Genomic DNA, 22,784 nt, shown 5'->3' with positions numbered 1-22,784 from the left:
CACATACATATACATTTATATATTATAATAAATTATTTTATATTATATATTTTCTTATATTTATAAATATTTCTATTAATATAAATATATATAATGTGTACGAATATATTGACATTCATTTTTTTTTTTTCGTTAATATTTACGTAAATTAAATGTATATACACCATATATATATATATATTATATATATATATATATATTATATATATATATATATATATATATATATAATATATATATATGTTTTATATCAATTAAATAAACTTATATATATACTCTTATTTCTATATATATGTATATAAGTATGTTGTTATATATTAGGTTTTCTTATCTATATGTTTTGTGTACACCAGAGTTGCATACAGAACTCAAAGTACATAACTAGACTTAAATAACACTTCACATAATTTTTGGCTATATACTCGTACATTAAATATTTTATCATGGATTTTAATATTTTCATTTAATTTTGGTTTAATCTCATTCCCGCAAAATGCATTATTAATTTTCATGACTGAGCTGAAGTTTTTCATATTATCAAAATCATTTTCACTCTCGCAACAAATTTTCGTTGCATTTCTATGCCGTTTATGCCTCTTAACCATTTCGGAAACTGTTGCATCTACCATGTTTGACCTACTTATCTGTTGTATTTTGTTGTCGTCACCGTCACCGTCGCCGTCGCCGTCGCCATTGCCGTTGCCGTCGCTGTCATCGTTTTCACTCCTTCGCTTGATTGCGTCCGTATCCTTTGCATCAGATTTTATTTCAGTTCTTGATGTTTTGGCAAAGTACTTGAGCAATTGTTGCTATAATTGCAAGAATTGTTCCAACGCACAAAACGCTAACGCCAGCATTGTCAGGCGTGGTAACATTGGAACGTAGTGGAGCTGCTTGCCTGCACCATTGGCATTCAAGGACGAAGCATCGCCTGAAATTTCGAAATAAAATGAAATTAAATTATTTTTTGTATATTTATTTCATAAAATATACTTGTATATCTTATACTTATATATATACATATATATATATTTAAAGTTACAAAATTAAATTTTGACATTTATTAATTTTAATAAAATTATTAATTAAAATTTTTATGATTGCGTTAAAATTAAGTCATACATAGATATATTTAATTACATTTATCAGGACACTTAGAATAATTTCATAATAATAATAGTGTATAGATAGCGTTAAAGGATTATATGTAGTTCCAACTTATTTTAGTCTCACATATTGCTTTACTTTCAAAATTAAACCAATATCATTGGGAAAATAGTCGGAAAATTTCCAAACTTAGTAGTTAGTTAGTTAGTAGTTAGTAGTTAGATCAACATGAATGTCCTAACCTTCTTAGAAATAACAACTTTGAAACATTAAATAGATTGAACGAATATTAACGTATATTGACAAAGAAAGGCTCAATATACCAAGAATGATATTTTTAAATTATTAATATTAGGATGGATCGAAGAGGGTCGAAAAATATGAAATATACATATATGTATACATAAATGACTAGAGCATTTTAGTGAGCATGAACTATAGCTGTACTTTTCCGAAAGATAAAAAACATTTTGTTATTAGTTTCTTAATATTCATTTTAAACGTTATTTAATTTGTATAAAAAAAATTATTTAATCTTTTTTAATTTGCTTTAAATTGATTTGTGTAATAATATCATATTTTTCTTATTTATTTTTATTTTAAAAAATTTTATTTTATATTACATTATTTCCTTTTATTTTATTTATTTTTTGTATTTTATTTTTAAATCATTTTATTCTATTTTATTTTATTTTACTTTGTTTTATTTTATTTCATATTATTTAAAGTGATACTATATTTTATTTCATTTCAAATTATTTCATATTATTTAATTTTATTTTATTTCAAATTTTTTTATTTATTTTTGTATTGAATTATTTTATATTATTTTATTTTATTTTAAATTATTTTACATTAATTTATTTTATTTTTTTAAAAATTTATTGTTTTATGGACCGAACATTTTTATTTTTAAGTTTGTTTTTAAACGGGCTAATTGGTCAATAGTAAAATAAAACACTTTAATTTTTTTTTTATTTTTTAAAATTTTTTTTTAAAACAATTTTTGGACTATATTCTATAGTTATCTTCATAGACAGTCATCTTCAGGATCCAATTAGCCTTTTTAATTTTAATTATAATGAATTCATTTTATTTCAAATTATTTCACATTATACTATTATACTTTAAGTTTTTTTATTTAAATTATTTAATTTTTTTTTTATTTTGTACATTTTATTTTATATTATTTTATTTTATTTTTTTATGTTATTACCTTTTTTATTTTTTGTTATTATTTTTTTATTTTTATTTTATTTTTTTTTTGTATTATTAGATTTTATTTTATAATTCAAATTGTTTTAATATATTGTTATTACGAGCAATATTTTAGTTACTTTTATTTTAAACTATTTTATATAAGTTTAATTTATTATATATATTAATTTTATTTATGTATTTTGTTTATTTATTTTATTTATTTATTTTATTTATTTATTTTATTTATTTATTTATTTTATTTATTTATTTTATTTATTTATTTCATTTTATATTATTTAAGATTACTTTATTTATTTTATTTTAGTTTATTTCATTTTTTTATCTTATTTTATATTATATTCATTTAATTTTCTTATATTTTTTTTTGTTTTATTTTATTTTACGTTATTTCAAACTATTCAATTTTAATGTTAATTATTGCTTTTGTTTTTTTTTATTTTATCTTAAATTATTTTATTAATTATATTGAAGCTCTTTGAGCCAGTGCACTCGAGGAATTTTACTCTTTCTTAACTTGAGGTATTTTCAAAACCTCTCTTTACGCCTTCACTGGATTATAATTTATCACTTCATCAGACTAAGCAATAATTGACCTCAGATCTGCATACCTCCCTGAGGAGCCTGAAACCATTCTGAGATTTGATAACATTCATTTATTTTATTTTATTTTATTTTATATATGAAATTATTTTACTTAATTTAGTTTTATTTTATATTCTAACTTATTTTATATTACTTTACTTTATTTTAAATTATTTCATATTATTTTATTTTATTATATTTTAATCAAATTTAATGTAATTATTAACAGCACCATTCTCGTGGCCGATGTATTTATGACTCGAGGTTATAAATTGACTATGAGCGCCCTATATTTTTAGAACACACCCTTATTACTATATGTACTTCATCCAGTTAAGGCGTATGTTTACGGGATAGTTTAGAAAAATTCTTATGTCGTGCTTTGCTCTCTTTCATTGCAAAAGGTTAGTGTGAAGTTATTGTTAATCTGGTGATTATATCTTTATATGAGTTCTATTTATTTGGACAATCAAATAAAATAGATTGAGGTTGCTGAGGAAAAATTTTAAATTTTATCTTAAGAGAGCCAACCATTTTATGTGGTCAAAACTGAGAACTAACGATGGCTTATATATATGAAAGGATACTGGAAAATATCTGTGATTGGTTCAAAACTGAGTCAGTTGAAACCTAAAGTCGACTGCTGTTGACTTATTATCAATTTCTATTCTGAGTGATTACGTTCATTTTAATTATAGATGAAAATCACTAGCTAGTACATCTACTACCTGACCTGACACTATCCAAATTACTTTAATTATATGATACTTTAATAGTCAATTCTTACTTTTCATAGTGTCACTTAAATTTTATAGGTATTAGGTTCACAGTATCTATTTAAAAAAGTGATGCCATAGAAAAGTCAGTAAATCTATGCCGAACTTTCTCTAGTTTACTTTAGTTATGTATTGCAGCACAGTCAACTATTTAGTGTGATTCGAAATTATAGGTACATGTATAATCATAGTCTTGATGACATTTGAAAACCTATGTTATGAGTCAACATATTTTATATACTCTTTTCTAATAAAATGAAGTAGTTTTATTTTATATTATATGAAAATTTCGCTGTCAGGCATTACTGTCTTCTACATATCAACTATATCGACTTCATTTGTTTAATTATAATCGGTACTTTGAAGAATACAGAATTACTGCAATGTTCAAATAGAAGTACAAATGCATATAACATATACATATGCATATTTATAATACATGTTTTAATCATTTTTAAAACTTTGATGTAATGTATATTTTATATTATTTTTAATACCTTTTATGTGTGTCATGTAGGTATCAGACCGATCCAAAAAATTGTCATCATCCAAGTCAAAATAATCATCCGAGAAGTTATGTACTAAACTGATTTCATTACTATTACCGTGATGATGGCGTTCCTCTTCTATTGCCTTTTCAGTAGTTTTCAAGTATATATCATGTATATAAGCAGTGCAACGTATCTATAAATGTAATAATAAAATAAATAAGTTAAATATTAGGATTTTACTAATTATTTTCATAGACACAATAAATTATTTTTAATACTGATATAGATGAAAACAAAAAAAAAATCATAATTCATTTGATTGTCAATTATATTTTAGTAATATTTGAATTCGTTGTAAAGAAATGAAATCGTGGTACTTCTACTGGTACAGCTTCTGTGTCGGAAAAGAGTAACGAAATTTTTGCCAGTATTTCATAAAATGTGTATCTGTTTTGAGCATCATTGTTTAAGACGATCTAGAACCTTTGGCAAAGCCTAAAATGATATTTAGTGCCAGGTCTTATAATTGATTAAGTTTCTCAGGAAAGGGGATTCCCAAAGTGTTGAATCGCCGTTGTGCTTGAACATCTGCTGTGTTTTTGCCCAGCACTCTCATCGTCTTCCTCACAGCAGCGACAGTTTTGATTGAAAGGGAGACCTAATCTTAGAGCATGGTTGCCTAGTTTAGAGAGACTTCTAAGTAAACCTACCATAAGATCGATATTTCTACGGGTTATCTCAATGAAATTTTTGGATTTCCTTTCATCGGAACGTGATGCATACAAATGCCTACATATCGTTTAATCTACCCAACTTTTATTAAAAAATTCAGTGCAGGAAGAACTCAGTAACAGTTTGCATTACGTAAGCGATATGCCTAGAATACTTAGGTGTTCCGAGTGAAGTTCTCAAGCACCCTTTCCGGCTAGCTCCTCTGCTCTGCAATTGCTGAAAATATTCCTATGACCGGGAACCAAGATTAGAGAAATATTGAACTGCGTCAACAATTCGTTTAGAGATGTGTAGCACTCAAAGACCGTCCTAGATGTAAATTGGACTTAACTCAAACTTTGAACTTTGAAGTAGCTTGACTGTCTGCTAGTATGTATATATTCCTGCCAAATATATCATCCATATTCAAACAAGCTATAGTTAATAGTAGAAAATAGTTTCTTTCGTACTAACTGACGTTGAAAATCACAAAAACAAATAAAAAATATTTATATAATAATAAATTTTATTTATGCTAATTACATCCTGTATTATTAAAGTCTTATAAAGTCGTAAATAATTAGTTAAGCAGTTAAGATTTGATGTTGTCTCAAGTAATTACTTTTTTCCTATAATGTTAATCTGATTTCGATGTCAATATTTCTTGACGGAAACACTGTTGTGTTTATGACTCATTATTTGGTATACCCTATACAAGTGAAGTCTCATTAAGGTTAGTTTGGAGTAATTACGGTTCAACAGTGTCTAATAGCAGCAAAGATGGGACGCGTCGTCTAAGGGACGTTGGACCTGTACACTCATTCCCAACATTAAGGAATGGATGTCAAGAAAACATGTTGAAGTTGACTATAATCTGACTCGAATATTAAGCGGCCACAAAGAATTTTTAGAATGTTTTTACAGATTCCAACTGTCAGATAGTCCATACTGCCCAAACTGCCACAAAGTCGTAGAAAGTACAGAACATATAGCCTTTCGCTGCGACCGGTTTAATCAAGAACGGGAAATACTTGCGGAGGCGCTAGGATATCTACAATGTCTTAGGGCGTTTGCGACTTAACGAAGAGAAAATAAAAACAGCTGCAGTGATACACCTGCAATGATAGTAAATGCATACATATAGTATGAAAACTGTTATGAAATGACGACAAAAAACTGGCGTTTGAGCTTCGTATTCTAGACGGCCTCTTGACGAAATACCGAATCGGTGATCCCGATAGGCCTAACCGTCGGACATCGGGGTGACTTTAGTGGGTTGAAGTCTCACACTGATTGGGCTTTCGATGCTTTACACCTCGTTAAACAAAAAAAAAAAAAACAAAAAGTGAACAATAACGGAAATCAATATCAATATTTCTCGAGATTAACTTCAATAACGAATTCCAATTGTGAGACATACATAAGCATAAATATGTTTAATATATGATAAATTACAAAAGTAATAGATATAATTTATTTTTTATAAGTTGTATATTGTTTACAATTTCGTAACACTTACCCTTAACTTGCCATTGCTGAAATGTTGTGGTGTTACCACAAAATGTATACTAGAAGTAGTTGTTTCCAATTCGCGGGAGTCTCTAAGTGGCTTATGACGTCGTACATGTGAAGGATTTGTCTGAAAGTATGAAAGCAAGTAGAAGTAGAAATTATTGTTATGAAAGTTTTCGATTCATGACACAATATACCTTTGTTTATATTTATGTGAAAACTTAAGAACAAATAAGAAAATACCTTAAGCTGTATATGGAAAATATATTGTACAAGTAAAATACCAGAAGTAGAGCACATACATATATTATTTGTTGATTTTAAATTTTCAATAATACGAAGCTATTAAAAATAGTTCCTTTCAAGCCATATATCAAAATGTTTTAGCGATTTTCCGTAAAATTGCATTTCTCCAAAAATTTATATGTAAAATTTTGAACAAGAGTAACATTTCATAAACAGTACAACAGTACAAACAAAAACAGTTCCGATCTCTTTGCGGTACGAACAACGAACAACAAAAAAAAGAGCTCTTATTGCTAAAAAGTTTGTTTGGCTACAAATCACGGCTTATTACCTTAGAACAACAAACCAATATTTTGAGCACACAAACAAAACATGCCATCAAAGCACAAACTACTTTAACGCACTACTGGATTTAGTGGGAGTACCATGGAGGTATGATGTTCTCTACAAAAACAAAAAAAAAATCTAGAACTATCCAAAACTAAATTCCCCGATATTAAGGCAAGGTTCACTAAAAATTGTAGACTCAGTTTGTGCTAAGCAAACGAATGTGTGTCTGTGTGCCGGAAACCAGCTCAAAGAGTGCCATATCATAATAAGGAACAGCATAGAAAAATACTGAAACCGCAAAAAATTGGAAGGAGCAAGTTTCATCAAAAAATGTTGTAAAAAAAAAAATTTTTTTTGTTAGATTTAAAATTTTTATACTTAGAGTTTTTGTTTTTAATTTTGAAAAATGAAACACAAAAATGGATAGCAGATATATTTACTTTTCTTTTTTTTTTCTTTTTTTGTTTTTTTTTCTTTTTTTAACAGTGCTGTGTGTAGATAACAAAGGACTCTACTTAGTTATTAAAGAAGGTGTATAAGTACAACGATAGTTTAAACTCAACTATGCATGTACATGCGTGAAACGCAAACACATATGCAGCAACGCATACACATACATATACATATATATGTTTACAGGCATATCCTTGTATCCTTGTAATGAAACAAACGTACACATGAAAGTGTTCAAAATGCGGCTATGTGGAGATGTCAGCGGTTATAGCCGCTGTGTTGCCATTATGCTACCAGAGTTGCCAGAGCATCCAGTTGGTGTCAATGTTATTTACACTTAGCGTATGTTGTTTCTTGTGTGAAAACTGTTACAATTACAACAACTACAACAACTACAACAACTGACATAGCAAGGACCGCTACATTCACAGCAACAACTAAGGCACTTGGAGTAGTTGGAACAACTGCTGCGAAACACATTGCAGCAGTAAAGGCAAACAACAGAGGAATAATAACTGCAACAATTTGGTAGATGCTGTGGAAAGTACATGGAGGTTAAGCCCTTTTGGTGTCCGATTATTTTGCACAAAATTAGAAGTCACAAACTTATAATAACAACAACAGCAGCTACAATCCGTAGCTATATATATAATACAAGAACAACAAGGACTTGTAACAAGCCATACAGTAGCAGGAGTAAAAACTTTTGCAAACAGGAAACTAGAAAATAGTGCTCAGCTGTGAGATGTACGCCCAAAAATAAAAACAATATTAAAATAAAAACAAACAAAAAAAAAAAACAACATAATCCAAAACCATAATAACCGAAAAAGAATAAAAAATTAGTTTATAAAACCGCACAGGATGCACTTTTCAAATGCTACACACACGCATGTAGATGGATCCTTCCTCCCGCAGTCAACGATTGTGCTTGTGTTCAGGGTAAGGCGATTTTAACCGCATATATGATAAGCAGAGTCGTACGATTTTTGCAGTGTAGTTAGCGCTTCAAATGAGAGATTATTCTTTCACTGAAATACATAAAATAAATGTAATCCGCAACAAATCATACTGGCGGTTGCAATTATTTGTTAAAGCTGAAAGGAGTTTTTAATATTTAAAATTTTAATTATTCTTCTTTTCAGTCTTATTTTAAGGCTCTCAATAATATTTTATTGAGATTATTTACCATGGACTCGGTAAATTGACTATTTAGATATTACTTGCTGATTCCCAATTTATGTCATAATTTGACGATTGAGTTTAATCTTTCATGTCAGTAATGCCAAGTTGTTTTTGTTGTGATCTATCCTGTGAGCCTGGCAGAGAGAGGGGGGTAAATGTGGACAGAGAAGTGATGTAAGGAGTCAAAAGAGCAGAGAAAAGTAGTAAAGAGTTAAGGTACTTAAAATTAATTTGAGTATGAATGCCTGAATGTTAACAATTAAAAGGGACAAAGTTTTAACTTTATACTCGAGATTTACCATTTGGACGAGATCAAGTGGAATATAGCTGTAATTGCGGCATCCGAACAATAAGTTAAGCCTGGAAAGTTCTTAGCGCTTATAAAAGTCACTTGTCATCCTGAAAAATTGTAAGTGTAGACATATTGAGAACCGAATTGTAATACATAGCAGAATATGTAGGAAATGTACCATCAATGTCGAATGTTTCTTGTTAGTATTCGACTTTTTTGATACATCTTTTACTGAGTCACTTGTCAATATAAAAGGTGAACTCTGGAATAAAGAATGTAAGACTTCAAAGCAGTCTTCCAAATATTCGACTTTATTGATGTCTCTTGTATATATGCATACCAAAGTAAAGAAGACAGTTAAAGGAAACACAAAAGTAATGTTTTTGATCTCTGACTTCAGGGATGTGTATTTCGATTTCGTTGCGTTACTTGTCGATATACCTAGTACGCACACTTCAAACTAAAGAGCATAATTGCAATGCATGAAAAATAGCAAAGAATTCTTTCTGCTATGTGATTTTCTGGTTTGGAAAACCACTAAGCTGATCATAGAAATACTGATTTTATCAAATTAATGTAGTATGTCTATATTACCTATGCTCTAGTAATGTAGCTTGATTAACGAGATCGAAAGATCAGTTATGGTAATAAATTATAAATGTTTTTACTCATTCTGTTTATTTATTTATAATATTTTTGAAATCATTTTCTATATCTTCCTTACTATATTCACAATGACATATTTTTATGCTTAATATTTTTAAAATATATTTCTAAGGGTTTTCTCTTAGAATCAGAACGCGATTAAATACAATACCCTGTACAATAAATTGTGTTCATTAGTAAAGGCTGACTAAAGACAGGTAGGCTCCAAACACAGACATGCTATATACCCGAAAACCCTTTTCTTTTCTTATATAGTTAGTATATAAAAGTTTTTGCGAATGTAAATTCTGGACAATTATTACAAAATCTAAATTTCAGTATTATTTTATGTATGGTATACACCAACATCCAAACTGGTATGTGAGTGCATTGACAAACTGAACATACTCGGCTGGTATAATCAGGTGCACCTGATATGGATTCATGGACATGCTGACAGCCAAGGCAATAAAATGGCAGACAAACTTGCAAAAAGTGGCGAGGTCTCAAGAATGATAGGCTCAGAACCATTCTGTGGTCTAGGCATAAGAATTGTATCCATTCTTATGAACGGCGCAGAGGAAAAAGAAAAAGAACTCTATTGAGAAAGGCTACCAAGATTTTCATAATCTAAAATGCTTTTAGGGACTAACAACCTAAAAGGCTTCAAAGTTTGTATAGTACAATCAAAAAATAACTTAAAAATTATTACGGGACTATTGACCGGTCACTATAGATTGAATAATCTCCTATCGAAGTTAGAAATTCAATTCAACTCAGACTGCAGATACTTTAGAGAAGAGAGAGAAACTGCACACGATGTGCTTGGGATGTGCCCGGCACTGATGCACAAGCGGAATAAATACCTAAGAGGGCATTTCATGGATCAGATCATAAGGATGCAAGACTAGGAAAGACAGGCTCTATACGGTCTTTCATTAAAGAAATTTGACTTGGAGTAACACTCTAATGCGATATGGAAATAGCAGCAAATATGTTTACTCAAGAGAATTACAAGGAGAAACAACGTTCGCCGGGTCAGCTAGTATATATATATATATAAATCTTTTTATAAACCTTATAGTATTCATAGTACCGAATCGCTCCTCCTAAACAATCAAAACCGCCTTTGTAGCATGGGTCCCATCTTGTGGAACACTGCAAGGATTTACTTTTTTAATATTTCCATCCTTTTTTTCTCTTATTATATTGCCTAAATATATGCACATACATACACCGTTTGAGTGAGTCTTTCAAAGCACAACAAAGGCTTTATTAGACTTAGTTATATAATAAGTTTTATTTTTTAAATTATATAAGCAACATATAGCCACCATTAATCCCCTTTTTATTTGTGCCTTTAAAGACTCTGCATTTGTGAATCGTCATATATATTAAACGCAAAATTATTGCCAAACAACAAACACAGTATATAAGTTAAGTCCTTGTTATAAGAGTACTTCGTTTACAGTGTGCATGTACCTCCCATTTGCATCATTGCTTCCAATTATGACCGGAGTCCTTATAGACTGGACATTTTGTGCTAATTTGTACTTATTTTGCAAATTAGTAAAAAAAGAAAAACTCACAATATACGAAATTGGGAAATATAATTTGAGTAATTTCTATTGTTACACAGCTACACTTCCATTGTTATTTTAAATGAAAAAAATTTTATTTTTGACTATTTTTGCAACTTTTTATTTTGGACTTAAATACTTTCTATAGATACAAAAACAATTGGAATAAATTTCAAAAAATCTGACTCTGGAAATTAGAATACCATACCTACCTTATTTGCAAAAATGCTATTAATATCAATTTTAATTGAATGTATATATTATAAAATGTATATATTATCAAATCCGTATTTTTATAAATAATTGTACTTCTATTGTAATGTATTTCATATCGAGTAATATTGTCGCTTCAGATTTTGTCAAATCTTTGGATTAATAGCATTGTAAGAACTTATATATTATTTATGTTTTTCATATAGAACAGCATATCTATAGCGTATCTATAAACACAACAGCTTGAAATGTTAAAGTAGTGAAGCATATTTAAAAAAAAATAATACCAGCATAAGAAGAATGAACATTTTTATGTATTTATAGTGAAAGTATTAAGCTAAGTTGCTTAGTATTCTATTACCACATATTGGAAAATAAAGCTAGGAATAACTTTAAATGCAACACATCAATCAAAAATATTCTGTTTAAACCAGCGAACGAAAACAAACACTAAAGTACCGAACATAGTGTACAGTTTGCCATCTTTGTTAGAAAACACTAAACGAGTATAGTGTACTTATACTGTTTGTGTCCGCGAACACAAACCCTGAACATTTTTTGAAGTGTCTCGGACAAGAGCAGTACACTACAATACTGTACTGTTTATTTTCGTTTACTGTTTTAAACAACATCGTTTTTCTGGACAGATCCAATTGCCTTTATATAATAATATATTTTGAACGTATGCCCATAACATCATCAAGCAGTTACCTTATTTAAGTATAAACTAAAGATAATATACCATAATAGATTGGACTTAAGATTCGAAAGAAAAATAATAATACCGCAAAAATTAATTTACTATGACAATACAATAAAAAAGGTGGAAATCTGAATTTTTATGAAAGAGAACGGCGCTGAATGAACAGCAATGTTCGGAACAGCAACTGGGAATATTCGCTGATTCGCCGATTTAGGTGTAAAAATTTTATCCAATACTCTGCATAAGTCAATTAAAAAATGATACTGATACTGATAATTAAGCCCACAAGACCAAAAAACATTATATTTATAAATACTCATGCTCACTCATACTCTTCATCATAAGTGTCATTTACTCAATTGGCATCCTGTGACAATTTATTCTCAGTTAAAGTAACAATTCCTTTTTAGAATCAAAAATTGAAATTGGAATTAAACAACTAACTATGATAAAATATCTTATAAAAAAGAGGAAATAAAAATTTCAGAAAATCCAAAAATTAAATCAAAAAGAATCCAGTACATGCTGGTTTAAATCGAACAGTTCTCCACTTATTCTATGGAATAGAAATTAAAAAGACGAAATTTACTTCAATTTATGCATTTATTGCCATTGCAACATAAATCCAGCTTTTAAACGGAGAATTACTTTTCAGTTCTAGTGCATGCTTTAATACGAGAGAACTACTAAAATGTTTGAGTAGGTTTAGTAAAACAAGCAGTTGAATGGTACGTTTGACTATTTTTATCGACAAATTTTCGGAGAGATCGGCGAATATATTTGTTTCCAAATATGCATAGCATCATACCTCACTCATATCACGATGAGCTTTGAATAGTACAATGAGTGGTTTTCATGGAAACGTTTCGATGAAAATACTTCGAGCAAAGATTACTGTAAGGTAAGCATTGGCAATGATAATACTACATTCAGAAGTATGCAATAAATGAACAGATTAGAAGAACAATACTGCTGTCGACATTGAATTCAGTGATTTCAATGGTTCAGTGATGATTCAAGAATTACTAAAGGAAACGAGAGAATCATATACATTTGAAAGGGATAGAAACATACATTAACACTATAATGGTTAAAAATTTTATATACAAATATATTTTGTGGAAGGCCTCTAAGAATATTGATATGAAAAAACTAACATGTGAAGGAGACTGAAATGAAATGAAGGAGACAAACGCTATACGAATGTCATCTGTTTAACGTGGAAAGTAGCGGGTAATATTTCGATTTTTTTTTTGTTTTTATTACTTTAATAAGTAATTTTCCACACAGGTCTACAAATGATACTCTTTTTTTAAGATAGACTCCAAATAATTTGATTTTTTAAATAGTTTCCACAATGTGTGTGTATTTGAATCCAGATCTACGAACATCAATTAAGAATTTTGTTGACCTCTTAAAAGAGTTTCTCATAGTTCTTTAAGACCTCCTAAGGTACGTTTTCCAATACTTATTATTTTATTCCTTATACCAATCTTAATAATATAATAAAATATAAAACTAATATGTAAATACATAAAATAAATACGTGTATATATATGTATATATGTACGTATATGTATGTATATACGTATTTGTATATAATATATATATAAATATATATATAGATATATGCATTATATGTTAATTATGATTATTATTTACCTCATGATCATTTACGGTCCATGTAAGATTGGCAGCAGGTTTGGAGTGACGAGAAGTGCAATTGCCGCGTACAATGTCTCCGACTCGATAACGTGGACGTAAGCCTGTTATAATTGGATCCTTTCCCGGTACTACTGAAACCAGGCGAATTTAAAAAGTTAAAAATAATGTGCATAATGTATAAAAATAAATAAGTAAAACTAACTACTAAAAATTAAATAAAAAAAAAATATTTAAATATAGTTTTTTATTTAATTATTAATAAAAGCTCAATGCATTGTGTAAAATCATTAAAAATGAAATAAAAAAAAACATTTTAATATAGTTTTTTATTTAATTATTAAAAAAAATTCAATGCATTGTGTAAAATCACTGTTATTATTATCGAAGTAAAGAGCAAAGCTGCATAACATCTCAGTTAAATAATTATTTAATTAACTAATCAGCTTTGATGGTTACATTTTCAAATGATGAAACTAAAGATCTCGACAGAAATTTGTGAACTTTCACATAATAAACATAGTATTTTGACATAACATAGACGGAAAGTTATTTAAACGTGTAAGTAAGACATATATGAATTGAGGAGAACATATATGAATTGGATAAAATAAAAAGCCAAAAGTATATTTATGTATATATATATATAAGTATATATAAAATTTTTTAAGTGTGATGCTGCTTGCATATGCCGACAATATTGTTATCATGGGTCTGAACACCCGCGTTGTCAGTGCGACATTTTCCAACTTAGAAAAACAAGCGAAGCAAATGGGCCCTGTGGTAAATGAGGAGTACTTTCTCTCAACTAACAAATCTCCTGAAAGTTTTGCTTCTCACGTATTCAAAATTTTCACATAATTAATTAAAATTAATAATTATTAATTGAAAAAGATTTTATTGTAGATACAGGTAGATTAAGGTAATTAATAGATGAAATGGATGTGTCATTGCTGGTTACTAACTAACCTTGATATTGGTTATAAATATACCATATATATTTCAAGTTTACAGACGTTTTGACGAAGTCAATATTATTATCTCTTTTATTTTCATTTAGTTTCCCATAGGTAAATTTTGTATATATTAAAATTTTTTTTCACGTAATATTATATATTCAAGTTTATTAATATTCCCTTTGTGTCAGAATATAAAAATATTTATTGTAATATATAACAACCTCGATTATATAAACGCTTATAAAATAATAAAATAATAAACTGTTGAATACATACCAACAACCTCCATTTCACCGGCTGATATGAGTGTATGAAAAGAGGGCGCATCCGCTGAAACTTCACAACTGTACTTCCCTGTGGTCGCTAAATTTACCGATTCCAGTACTAGTTGACTCTCATTTGAAGCAGAACGCTAATGAATAAAAAAAAATTATAAAGAAATATTATTTTATTATTTAATATTAATATTATTGTATAAGTATTATTATTATTCATATTAATATTATTCATATATTACGGTATATTAATTGCTTATACTATTTATATATATTATATATAAGATAATATAGGGTTGCTTTTTATATTGGCTCTTTGATAAGTTAGTGATATATAAAGAAGGAGGTTAAACTTTTTTTATTTTTTTATATATTTATCTGTCAGGAGTTCTAGAAACTTTTAGTATAGGTATTCACTGCAGCTATTGGCAAACAAAAATCAAGTAATGCCATTGTGAAATCGTCTCGCCATTTTGAAATCGATGTCAATGATTTCTGAAGTAATCTTGAATCAGTGATATAGTTCTCCATAGCGGAGTCTTATGGAATCACTTAGTTCTCAATTATGTTATTTATAGAAAATGTTATAGTTGAGTTACAACATAGAAGATAGAAGAGAGATAGAAAAAAAGTACAATAGTAAAGGGTCATTTTTTCATAAAATAACTTCCTTTAGACTTAGTTGAGAGTTCAAGTTGAGACTTCTTTTAATTTTTTTTTTGTCACAGTTTGGCTTTAGGGTAGGGTCGCGAAAGGAATACTATGTTGGATATACACCATTTCCACTAAATATAATAAAATCTTTAAACGGAGATGTATTGAACCCAAACCTTCTCTTCGGTTTGTGTCATTTATTTAGCAAAAAGTATGAATTATAGTTGCATTGCTCCACTATATATTATAAGCCAATTATCTGTTCATTTCTATTATTTTATTAACTGTTTGTATTGTATGGTCAATTATCGTATTATCGTTAATTATTTGACCTATTAAAAAAAATGTTATTCTTATTGTCGTAATTTAAGCAAAATAATTGTTAAACTTTATCGAAATTGAATTGGTAAATACAAAAGAAGAATAATCGGTATAATAATACTTTAAATATATACTATACATAATATACATAAACATATATATACATAATATACCTTATAAAATACTAAAACATTTTTATTTTTATATGTGCCTTGAACTCTTTAGAAAAGTTGACTAAAATTGTACTGGTACGTACTAGTGGGTTAATGTTGATCTGGGTTTCTGGTCATAGTAATATGGCGGGCAACTGTAGGGCAGATGAACTTGCCAAGGCAGGGGGTCTTCTTCCTGACATTTAATTCTCAGATTTTTTTGCTCCACTTGTAACAGTTAAATTGACTATTTAACAAAAATATCTAAATATAACCAAGCAACAATGGGCTGATGTATCCAGCTGTCCGAATTCTGGGTCGATTTGGTTTAATTTGTACAAAGAAACGTACCAGGTTGCTTCTTCAACTAAAACGGAATCTGGTCAGCACTACAGTATCGGTGCCAACAGGTCACTGCTTAATAGGGAGGCATGCTATGAGACTAGGTATTCCTTATAATGATCTTTGTCGCGATTGTGCGACGAAGAGGAAACTGTTTTCTATCTCATGTGCTAGTGTTCATTTTTAACTAGGAGAATATCAAAAATCTTAGGTGCCACTTCTCTGACCGATCTAACTGAGCTGTCGTCCTACAATGTTAGGGACCTGGCCAGATTCATAGAATTGTAAGGTTGGTTTTCTTTCATGAACCAACGCTATTTCCTGTGGTAACACAACGTGCCATTATTTGAGCTGAAGTGGGTTTTTTTACTACACAAGTCCGCCACTCCAACCTAACCTAACCTAAGTACTAGTTTCGCAAAGCATTTATCAGTTAAGTGACCTACACGATTTCGAGTCTCTAAAGTGAGACCTTAAATTTAAATAAATGTCACATTAATGTCAAATCGGAATTAATATTGATACTTGATTTACTACACAAGTCATTTTCTTTGTTGTGATGTTTCTTGGACTTAAAAAATTTAAAATTTTATTTTATTGCTTTTAGTTACAAAACTATTCTTCGTAATGAATAATTTCTTGATATAATATTCATTTGGGTTAACTTTTTAATATTTTATGCCATATTTCAATGTCCCACAATGTTTATCTCAACTGTTCTAAAATTTCATTATTGTCACACATTGCGACGGAGTGAAGTTTACTAATTGCTTCCTGTAATTGATTTAGTCCATGAGTGTCTTTATCTCAAAACTGAGGATACATTAAGTCTAACCCAAAGTCGAAAGTCGAAGTCAAATCAATTAATTTGCATTCAGTTGGACTTTGCTTAATTAAGTTTGCCAAATTTCGCATAATTACAAAAACATTTCACTTCATTACATATTCATGTGTAACATTTTGTGCGGTTTGTGCTGCAAACGGCAAACGGCAACGACAGACGGCAACGACAGACGGCAAACGGCAACGACAGACGGCAACGACAGGCGGCAACCAAAGATACATTCGGTGACATATAAAATAGTAATTATTATGCATAAAGACAAACTTCGCCTGCTATAGCTCCGAAGGAGCTGCTTTACATAAATGCTATCAAATATCCGTAAATGCACTAATTTTATTCATTTAACTTGTGGAAAAACTTTTGTCACAAAATTAAAGATTTTGTGAAAGCGCATTTATTTTTGGTACATTCGTATATATGACGTTGTTGTTGTTGTTGTGGTGTAGTTATTCCATAAAGTTTTTAAACAAATATTGAAAAAAATTCTTCCCTGCTTTTTGTTTACTATATCATGTCAGCTTAATATACTTTAGAGAAAGTACTTTTCAGCAGATGTAATATTGAATAAATTTTAGAAACACAAACTAATTTAAATTCTTCGAAGCTAGCAAGTTTCTGGTCTGGTGAGATTTGATTAGAATGGGGTATTGCGGTGCTGAAAAAATGAAGGTTTTGATGTGAACTTAATTATTTGGTTTTTGGGATTTTAGCAATCACTAATAAGCAGTACAGAAATAATTTATCTTTCACCCTAGCCAAAAGAGAAAAGAAAGCCATCCGTAATACTGAAAAGTGGGACCATATTGACAACGGCAGCGTTAGGTTATGTTATGTCATACCGGAGATCGTATTAACGTATGTGTAGAAAATATTCAGGATTTAAAACTACCCAAAAACCTTTGGAAAAGTCTAAAATGCTGTTTAATTTTAGGTCTTGTAATGGATCAAGATTCTCAAGAAAGGTGGCACCAAAAATGTTGAGTCGCTGCCGTGCATGAGCTGTGCAAAAATAAAGTAGATGAGAGACATTTCATCATCTTCCCCACAGCTGCTACAGGTTTGATTGAAGGAAAGATTGAAAACGACAGTGTTAAGTCCATTTCTATGGTACTATTTTGCTACTAACTACCTTGCTATGTCACTTGTTACCAGTTATTTCTTCGCGGGTCAGTTAAGCGACTATTAATAACTATTAACCTCATGATTAGACATATGTTATGATATTTCAGATATTTCCTAAATACATCAAAGTCTTGAATAATGCTGGTATTATTATTATCGGGTTGATTAACTTAGTTGGATTAATCTCCTCGGATATGTTTTGATTAATAAAACTTCTTGCAGTCATAAATGATGGATATTTGGCAAAACCCGAAACAGCTGATTGGTCAGTCAAACTAACTCAGTCAGTTAACTAATAAATTATACAATTTTATTGTTGTGATTTACTACTGTTCAAAATATTCCTCTATTAAAACAATAGTTTCTATTAAGAAATATGCTTTCCTTCATCATAATTGACTTTAAAAATCATTCTTATAAATCTTGTTCATAAAAAAACAGAAACTGTGGAACGTTTTTATTTTCTCAAGACACCAATTACTTTATGGTTCGTGTATGTAAGTATATTTAATTAAATTTTTATTTGAACGCATTATTTTTAATAAATAATTAAAACTCTTTTTAGTGAAAAGAACAAAAATCTTTTTAACTATTTTATGGAGATTTTATCCCTAATCATACAGTTGTTTTGATTACAATGCAGTACCTGTCATGGATTAGAAAAGTTACTCAAAGTGAAAGCTGATTTCATCGTTGTTTTATTAATTTTGGGTCAAGAAGTCTTTTTTGAGATGTCTTATTTTTGTCGCTATTATGTTTCAATATCAATCCTAACATATCCAGACATTAACAGTCACATTAACGTGCAAATGAAGGACATACCATGGACTTTGTAATAGACATCTCTTTAGAACGTCTTCTTATTTTTTATTATATGAAATTAATTAATTAGTTATTTAATTATAATAGAATAAAATTCATTAATTAATTAGAATTAATTATAATGAAATTAATTAATTAGTTATTTTATTATAATAGAATAAAATTCATTAATTAATTAGAATTAATTAATTTTTGTGAAGCGATATTTTTTTTTGATTTTACCAAGAATACAATGTAATTAACAAATTAGATTTGATTGCATAAATCTAATCTTTCAATATCTGTTAATGACAATATTAAATTGAATTTCTAGCTTCATTTATCTGATAATCCTGTAGCAAGTCACGTCTACTCCTTTTCTTCATAAAACAGTTACAAAACTGAAAGTCAATAGAATCTAAATATGGTGAGTCATATTTTGACTCCGTTCCGTTCTCAGTTGAATTTGATAAATTTATTGAAATGAACTCTTTGAGAAATTCCAACTATTTGGGCGCACTGCAGTGGCATTTCTGGAAAGTTATAGTGCACATAATCAAAAAGTTTGTGTTTAATTAAGAGAAAATTATGCCAACATTACAGTGGGAAAGTGAATGAGAAGCGAGGAGTCTTAACTAGTTGCATAGAAAATGAAAAGTTTTCGCGGTTCTTGCATTTTGCGTGCAAGCGCAAAACCAATTGTCTTGGAAACAAAAAAGGATATAAGAACTATGAGCTGAACTAATAAGTTAAATTATACTTAAGAATTCAGAAATGCAGAGAATTGGAAATCCGTTGTCGTTTGTTAACAAAAAGCCAATAATTATTTGCTTAATTCATTTGGTGCCCCTATTATTCACAAAGCATTTTAACCTCTTTATACTCAATTTTATAAAAAGACTATAATACGAGCTGATTTAATTAATAGCAAATATAATAGAATTTTAATAATTATTTCTTATATAAAAATATAAAATATATTGAAATTTTAACTATAGTAAAACAAAATAAACATAGTCATTTATTTTTAGACTAAGCAGTTAACATAGTCATTATATGTAGAGAGAAATTTGAACACACTCTATGCAACACATTCCAACACGAGCTAGAACTAACAAAAAACTGGTGCCACAAGTTAGAACTGAATATGAACCCAGCAAAAACTGCAGTTATAATATACAGTTGTAAAGACTGCGCTGAGCTTTATCGACAATAATCAGACCTATCATCTTATACGGGACACTTATCTAGGAAAATGTAACCACACAACAGAATAACATTGACGCACTAAATAGGCTGGCAGGACTGGCGTGCATATGTTTAAGGGGTGCCATATGAACTTTTTCAATAGTATCCATGGAGTTTTTCTAGAACTTACACCCTTACCGGTATACGTCAGGTTCCAAGCAGAACGGGCTGTTCTAAGTATGAAGAAAGGAAATCTAAAGGACAGCTGGCTTAATCACAAGAGGTTTTAAAATCTTGCTAAACAGTGATCGAAGTTTTCAATGCCATTGGACACGATGAATCCAAAGTTCAGCTTTATTATAGTAAACTTTTTAAAACCTAACTAAGCAACAATAGAAGCTGTGAGGGTGTCAAACAAACCTAACAGCTAATGAACAGCACGGAGGTAGGTGCCGGAGCGGGCATAGTAAGAAACAATAGCATCTTCCAAGTTGAAATTTTCGTAATATTTGAGTGCATACTTTTTAATATTGAACAGAATTAACAAGAAAAAAATATCGCAATACCGACAAATCGCCAAGCGGCAATCAAGGCATTTTACTATCATCAGATGACTTTCATAAGCTTTCGTAAGCTAAATATTCTCGGAGAATCAAATTAGGTGTCGATTTTCTAAGCACTAGGATATACTGACGTTCGCAGGGAATGTATACACTTACGAAACAGTCAATAAAACTCTGTAAAATAAATTCTATACTAAATTCTATAGTTTTTAACGACGCAGTAGGGTTTAAAGATTTACTCTAAGCCCAACAATAATAGACCCGACGGTCCACATCCCATAGCAATGATAATAATAAAATAAATATGTGAATATTCGATTTATTTATCTTTATATATATATGTATATCTTATATATATATTTCTTCTGTACGTGTGTTGACAGTGAACTCCTCCTAAACGGCTGAACCGATTTTGATGAAATTTTTTGTGTGTGTTCAAGTGGATTGAAGGAAGGTTTAGATTCACAATTTGGCCCACTGGATAATGTCTTTTTATATAATTTTTTATTTTTTGGTTTCCATGTACATTTATATTAGAAATTTAAAATTTATTCATGCTTACTTTGATTTGTTTAAAAAGTTTAAAATCTCTATAATGAATCGTAAAACTGCCGTTGCATACCTTAAATGCATTTAAATTCCACAGTATAATTATAGGTGAGCCAATTTTTAATCTTAAGTTATGTGGTGGTATTCCTGGTAAATCCAGCGAATTCAAAAATTCCACAGGATAGTTGAACGATTCATTTTAGAGTTTAAACTTTTTAAACAAATCAAAGTAAGAATGAATAACTTTTAAATGTCTAATATAAATGGACCAAATTGTGAATCTAAACCATCCTTGAATTTACTTGAACACATACAAAAAAGAAAAATTATATATGTAAAGATATAAATAACGTACAAAAAACAATGCCACGTCTTCGTGGACAAGGAGAAAATATTGGTCGAGCGACTCGGAATTCACAATTACTCCAGAACCGTCGGTTAAATAGATCGGCAGAAAACAATGAGAATGTAAGAAACCAGGATACAATCACACGTGTTAATGAAAGTCAAGAGCAACGCAAATAACACCTTCGAGCTAATGCATTGAGACAAAGACTGGCCCGTCCACCAGTCACCGACATATTCAGAACACGTGAACAACAGCGTTTGCAAGTGTATCGGGCATTGACACGTTCATCATTTCATCACCTTGCGTTTGAATATGAGTCGGTTATCGACTATTCGTCACATTCACGAATTGTAATCGGTGCTATGAACAAACAGTGCCAACACTGTCATGCACTCAAATACAAAGGGGAATCGGCAGGTTTCTGCTGCGCATCTGGAAAAGTTGTATTGCCACCATTGAATTCGCCGCCAGAACCAATGAAAGCACTATTGGCTGGAGCTACATCTCAATCTAAATTGTTTTTTCGTAAAATTCGCAAATTCAATTCGTGCTTTCAAATGACATCATTTGGAACAACAAAAATCGTTCAGAATTAGAATAGTCGCAATTTTCAATCAATATTTAAGATTCAGGGCTAAGTGTATCACCAAATTGGTTCTTTAATGCCGATGCCCAATAACGATCCCAAATTTCTGCAAATCTACTTCATGGGTGATGAGAAGTAGCAAATAAACGCACGTTGCCAGTACAACCATATCGAGCAGATGGAGGAGCAAGAAATTGTGGGTATTTTAGAACCGTTTTTAAAAAATCACAACCAGTTGGTCCAGTTGTTCAATACCGTTTCAAACCGACTGCTAAACGACAACTATACAATCGTCATAAAAGCAGACAAAGTACCATCTGGGCAGCATGCGGGCCGATATAATGCACCGACTATTAATGAAGTTGCAGTT

At 29.8% G+C, this 22,784-nt stretch overlaps 1 protein-coding gene across 1 annotated transcript in view; it reads right to left on the bottom strand.

Moving 5' to 3' along the window:
• Positions 1–312: 312 nt before the first annotated feature.
• The window catches only part of LOC119688460, a 36,922-nt gene continuing 14,450 nt past the window's right edge, over positions 313–22,784 (bottom strand). The window contains exons 3-7 of the mRNA XM_038103137.1: positions 14,945–15,080; positions 13,710–13,843; positions 6,408–6,527; positions 4,184–4,370; positions 313–931 (exon numbers count right to left, since the gene is read on the bottom strand). Of these exons, the coding sequence (XP_037959065.1) occupies positions 810–931; positions 4,184–4,370; positions 6,408–6,527; positions 13,710–13,843; positions 14,945–15,080 (699 nt within the window). The 3' untranslated portion in view covers positions 313–809. The remainder of the gene's footprint in view (positions 932–4,183; positions 4,371–6,407; positions 6,528–13,709; positions 13,844–14,944; positions 15,081–22,784) is intronic.

Source organism: Teleopsis dalmanni, chromosome X, assembly GCF_002237135.1.
Source record: "Teleopsis dalmanni isolate 2A chromosome X, ASM223713v2, whole genome shotgun sequence".
In the NCBI taxonomy this organism is placed as follows: Eukaryota; Metazoa; Arthropoda; class Insecta; order Diptera; family Diopsidae; genus Teleopsis; species Teleopsis dalmanni.
This window is presented reverse-complemented; position numbering and strand designations above follow the sequence as displayed.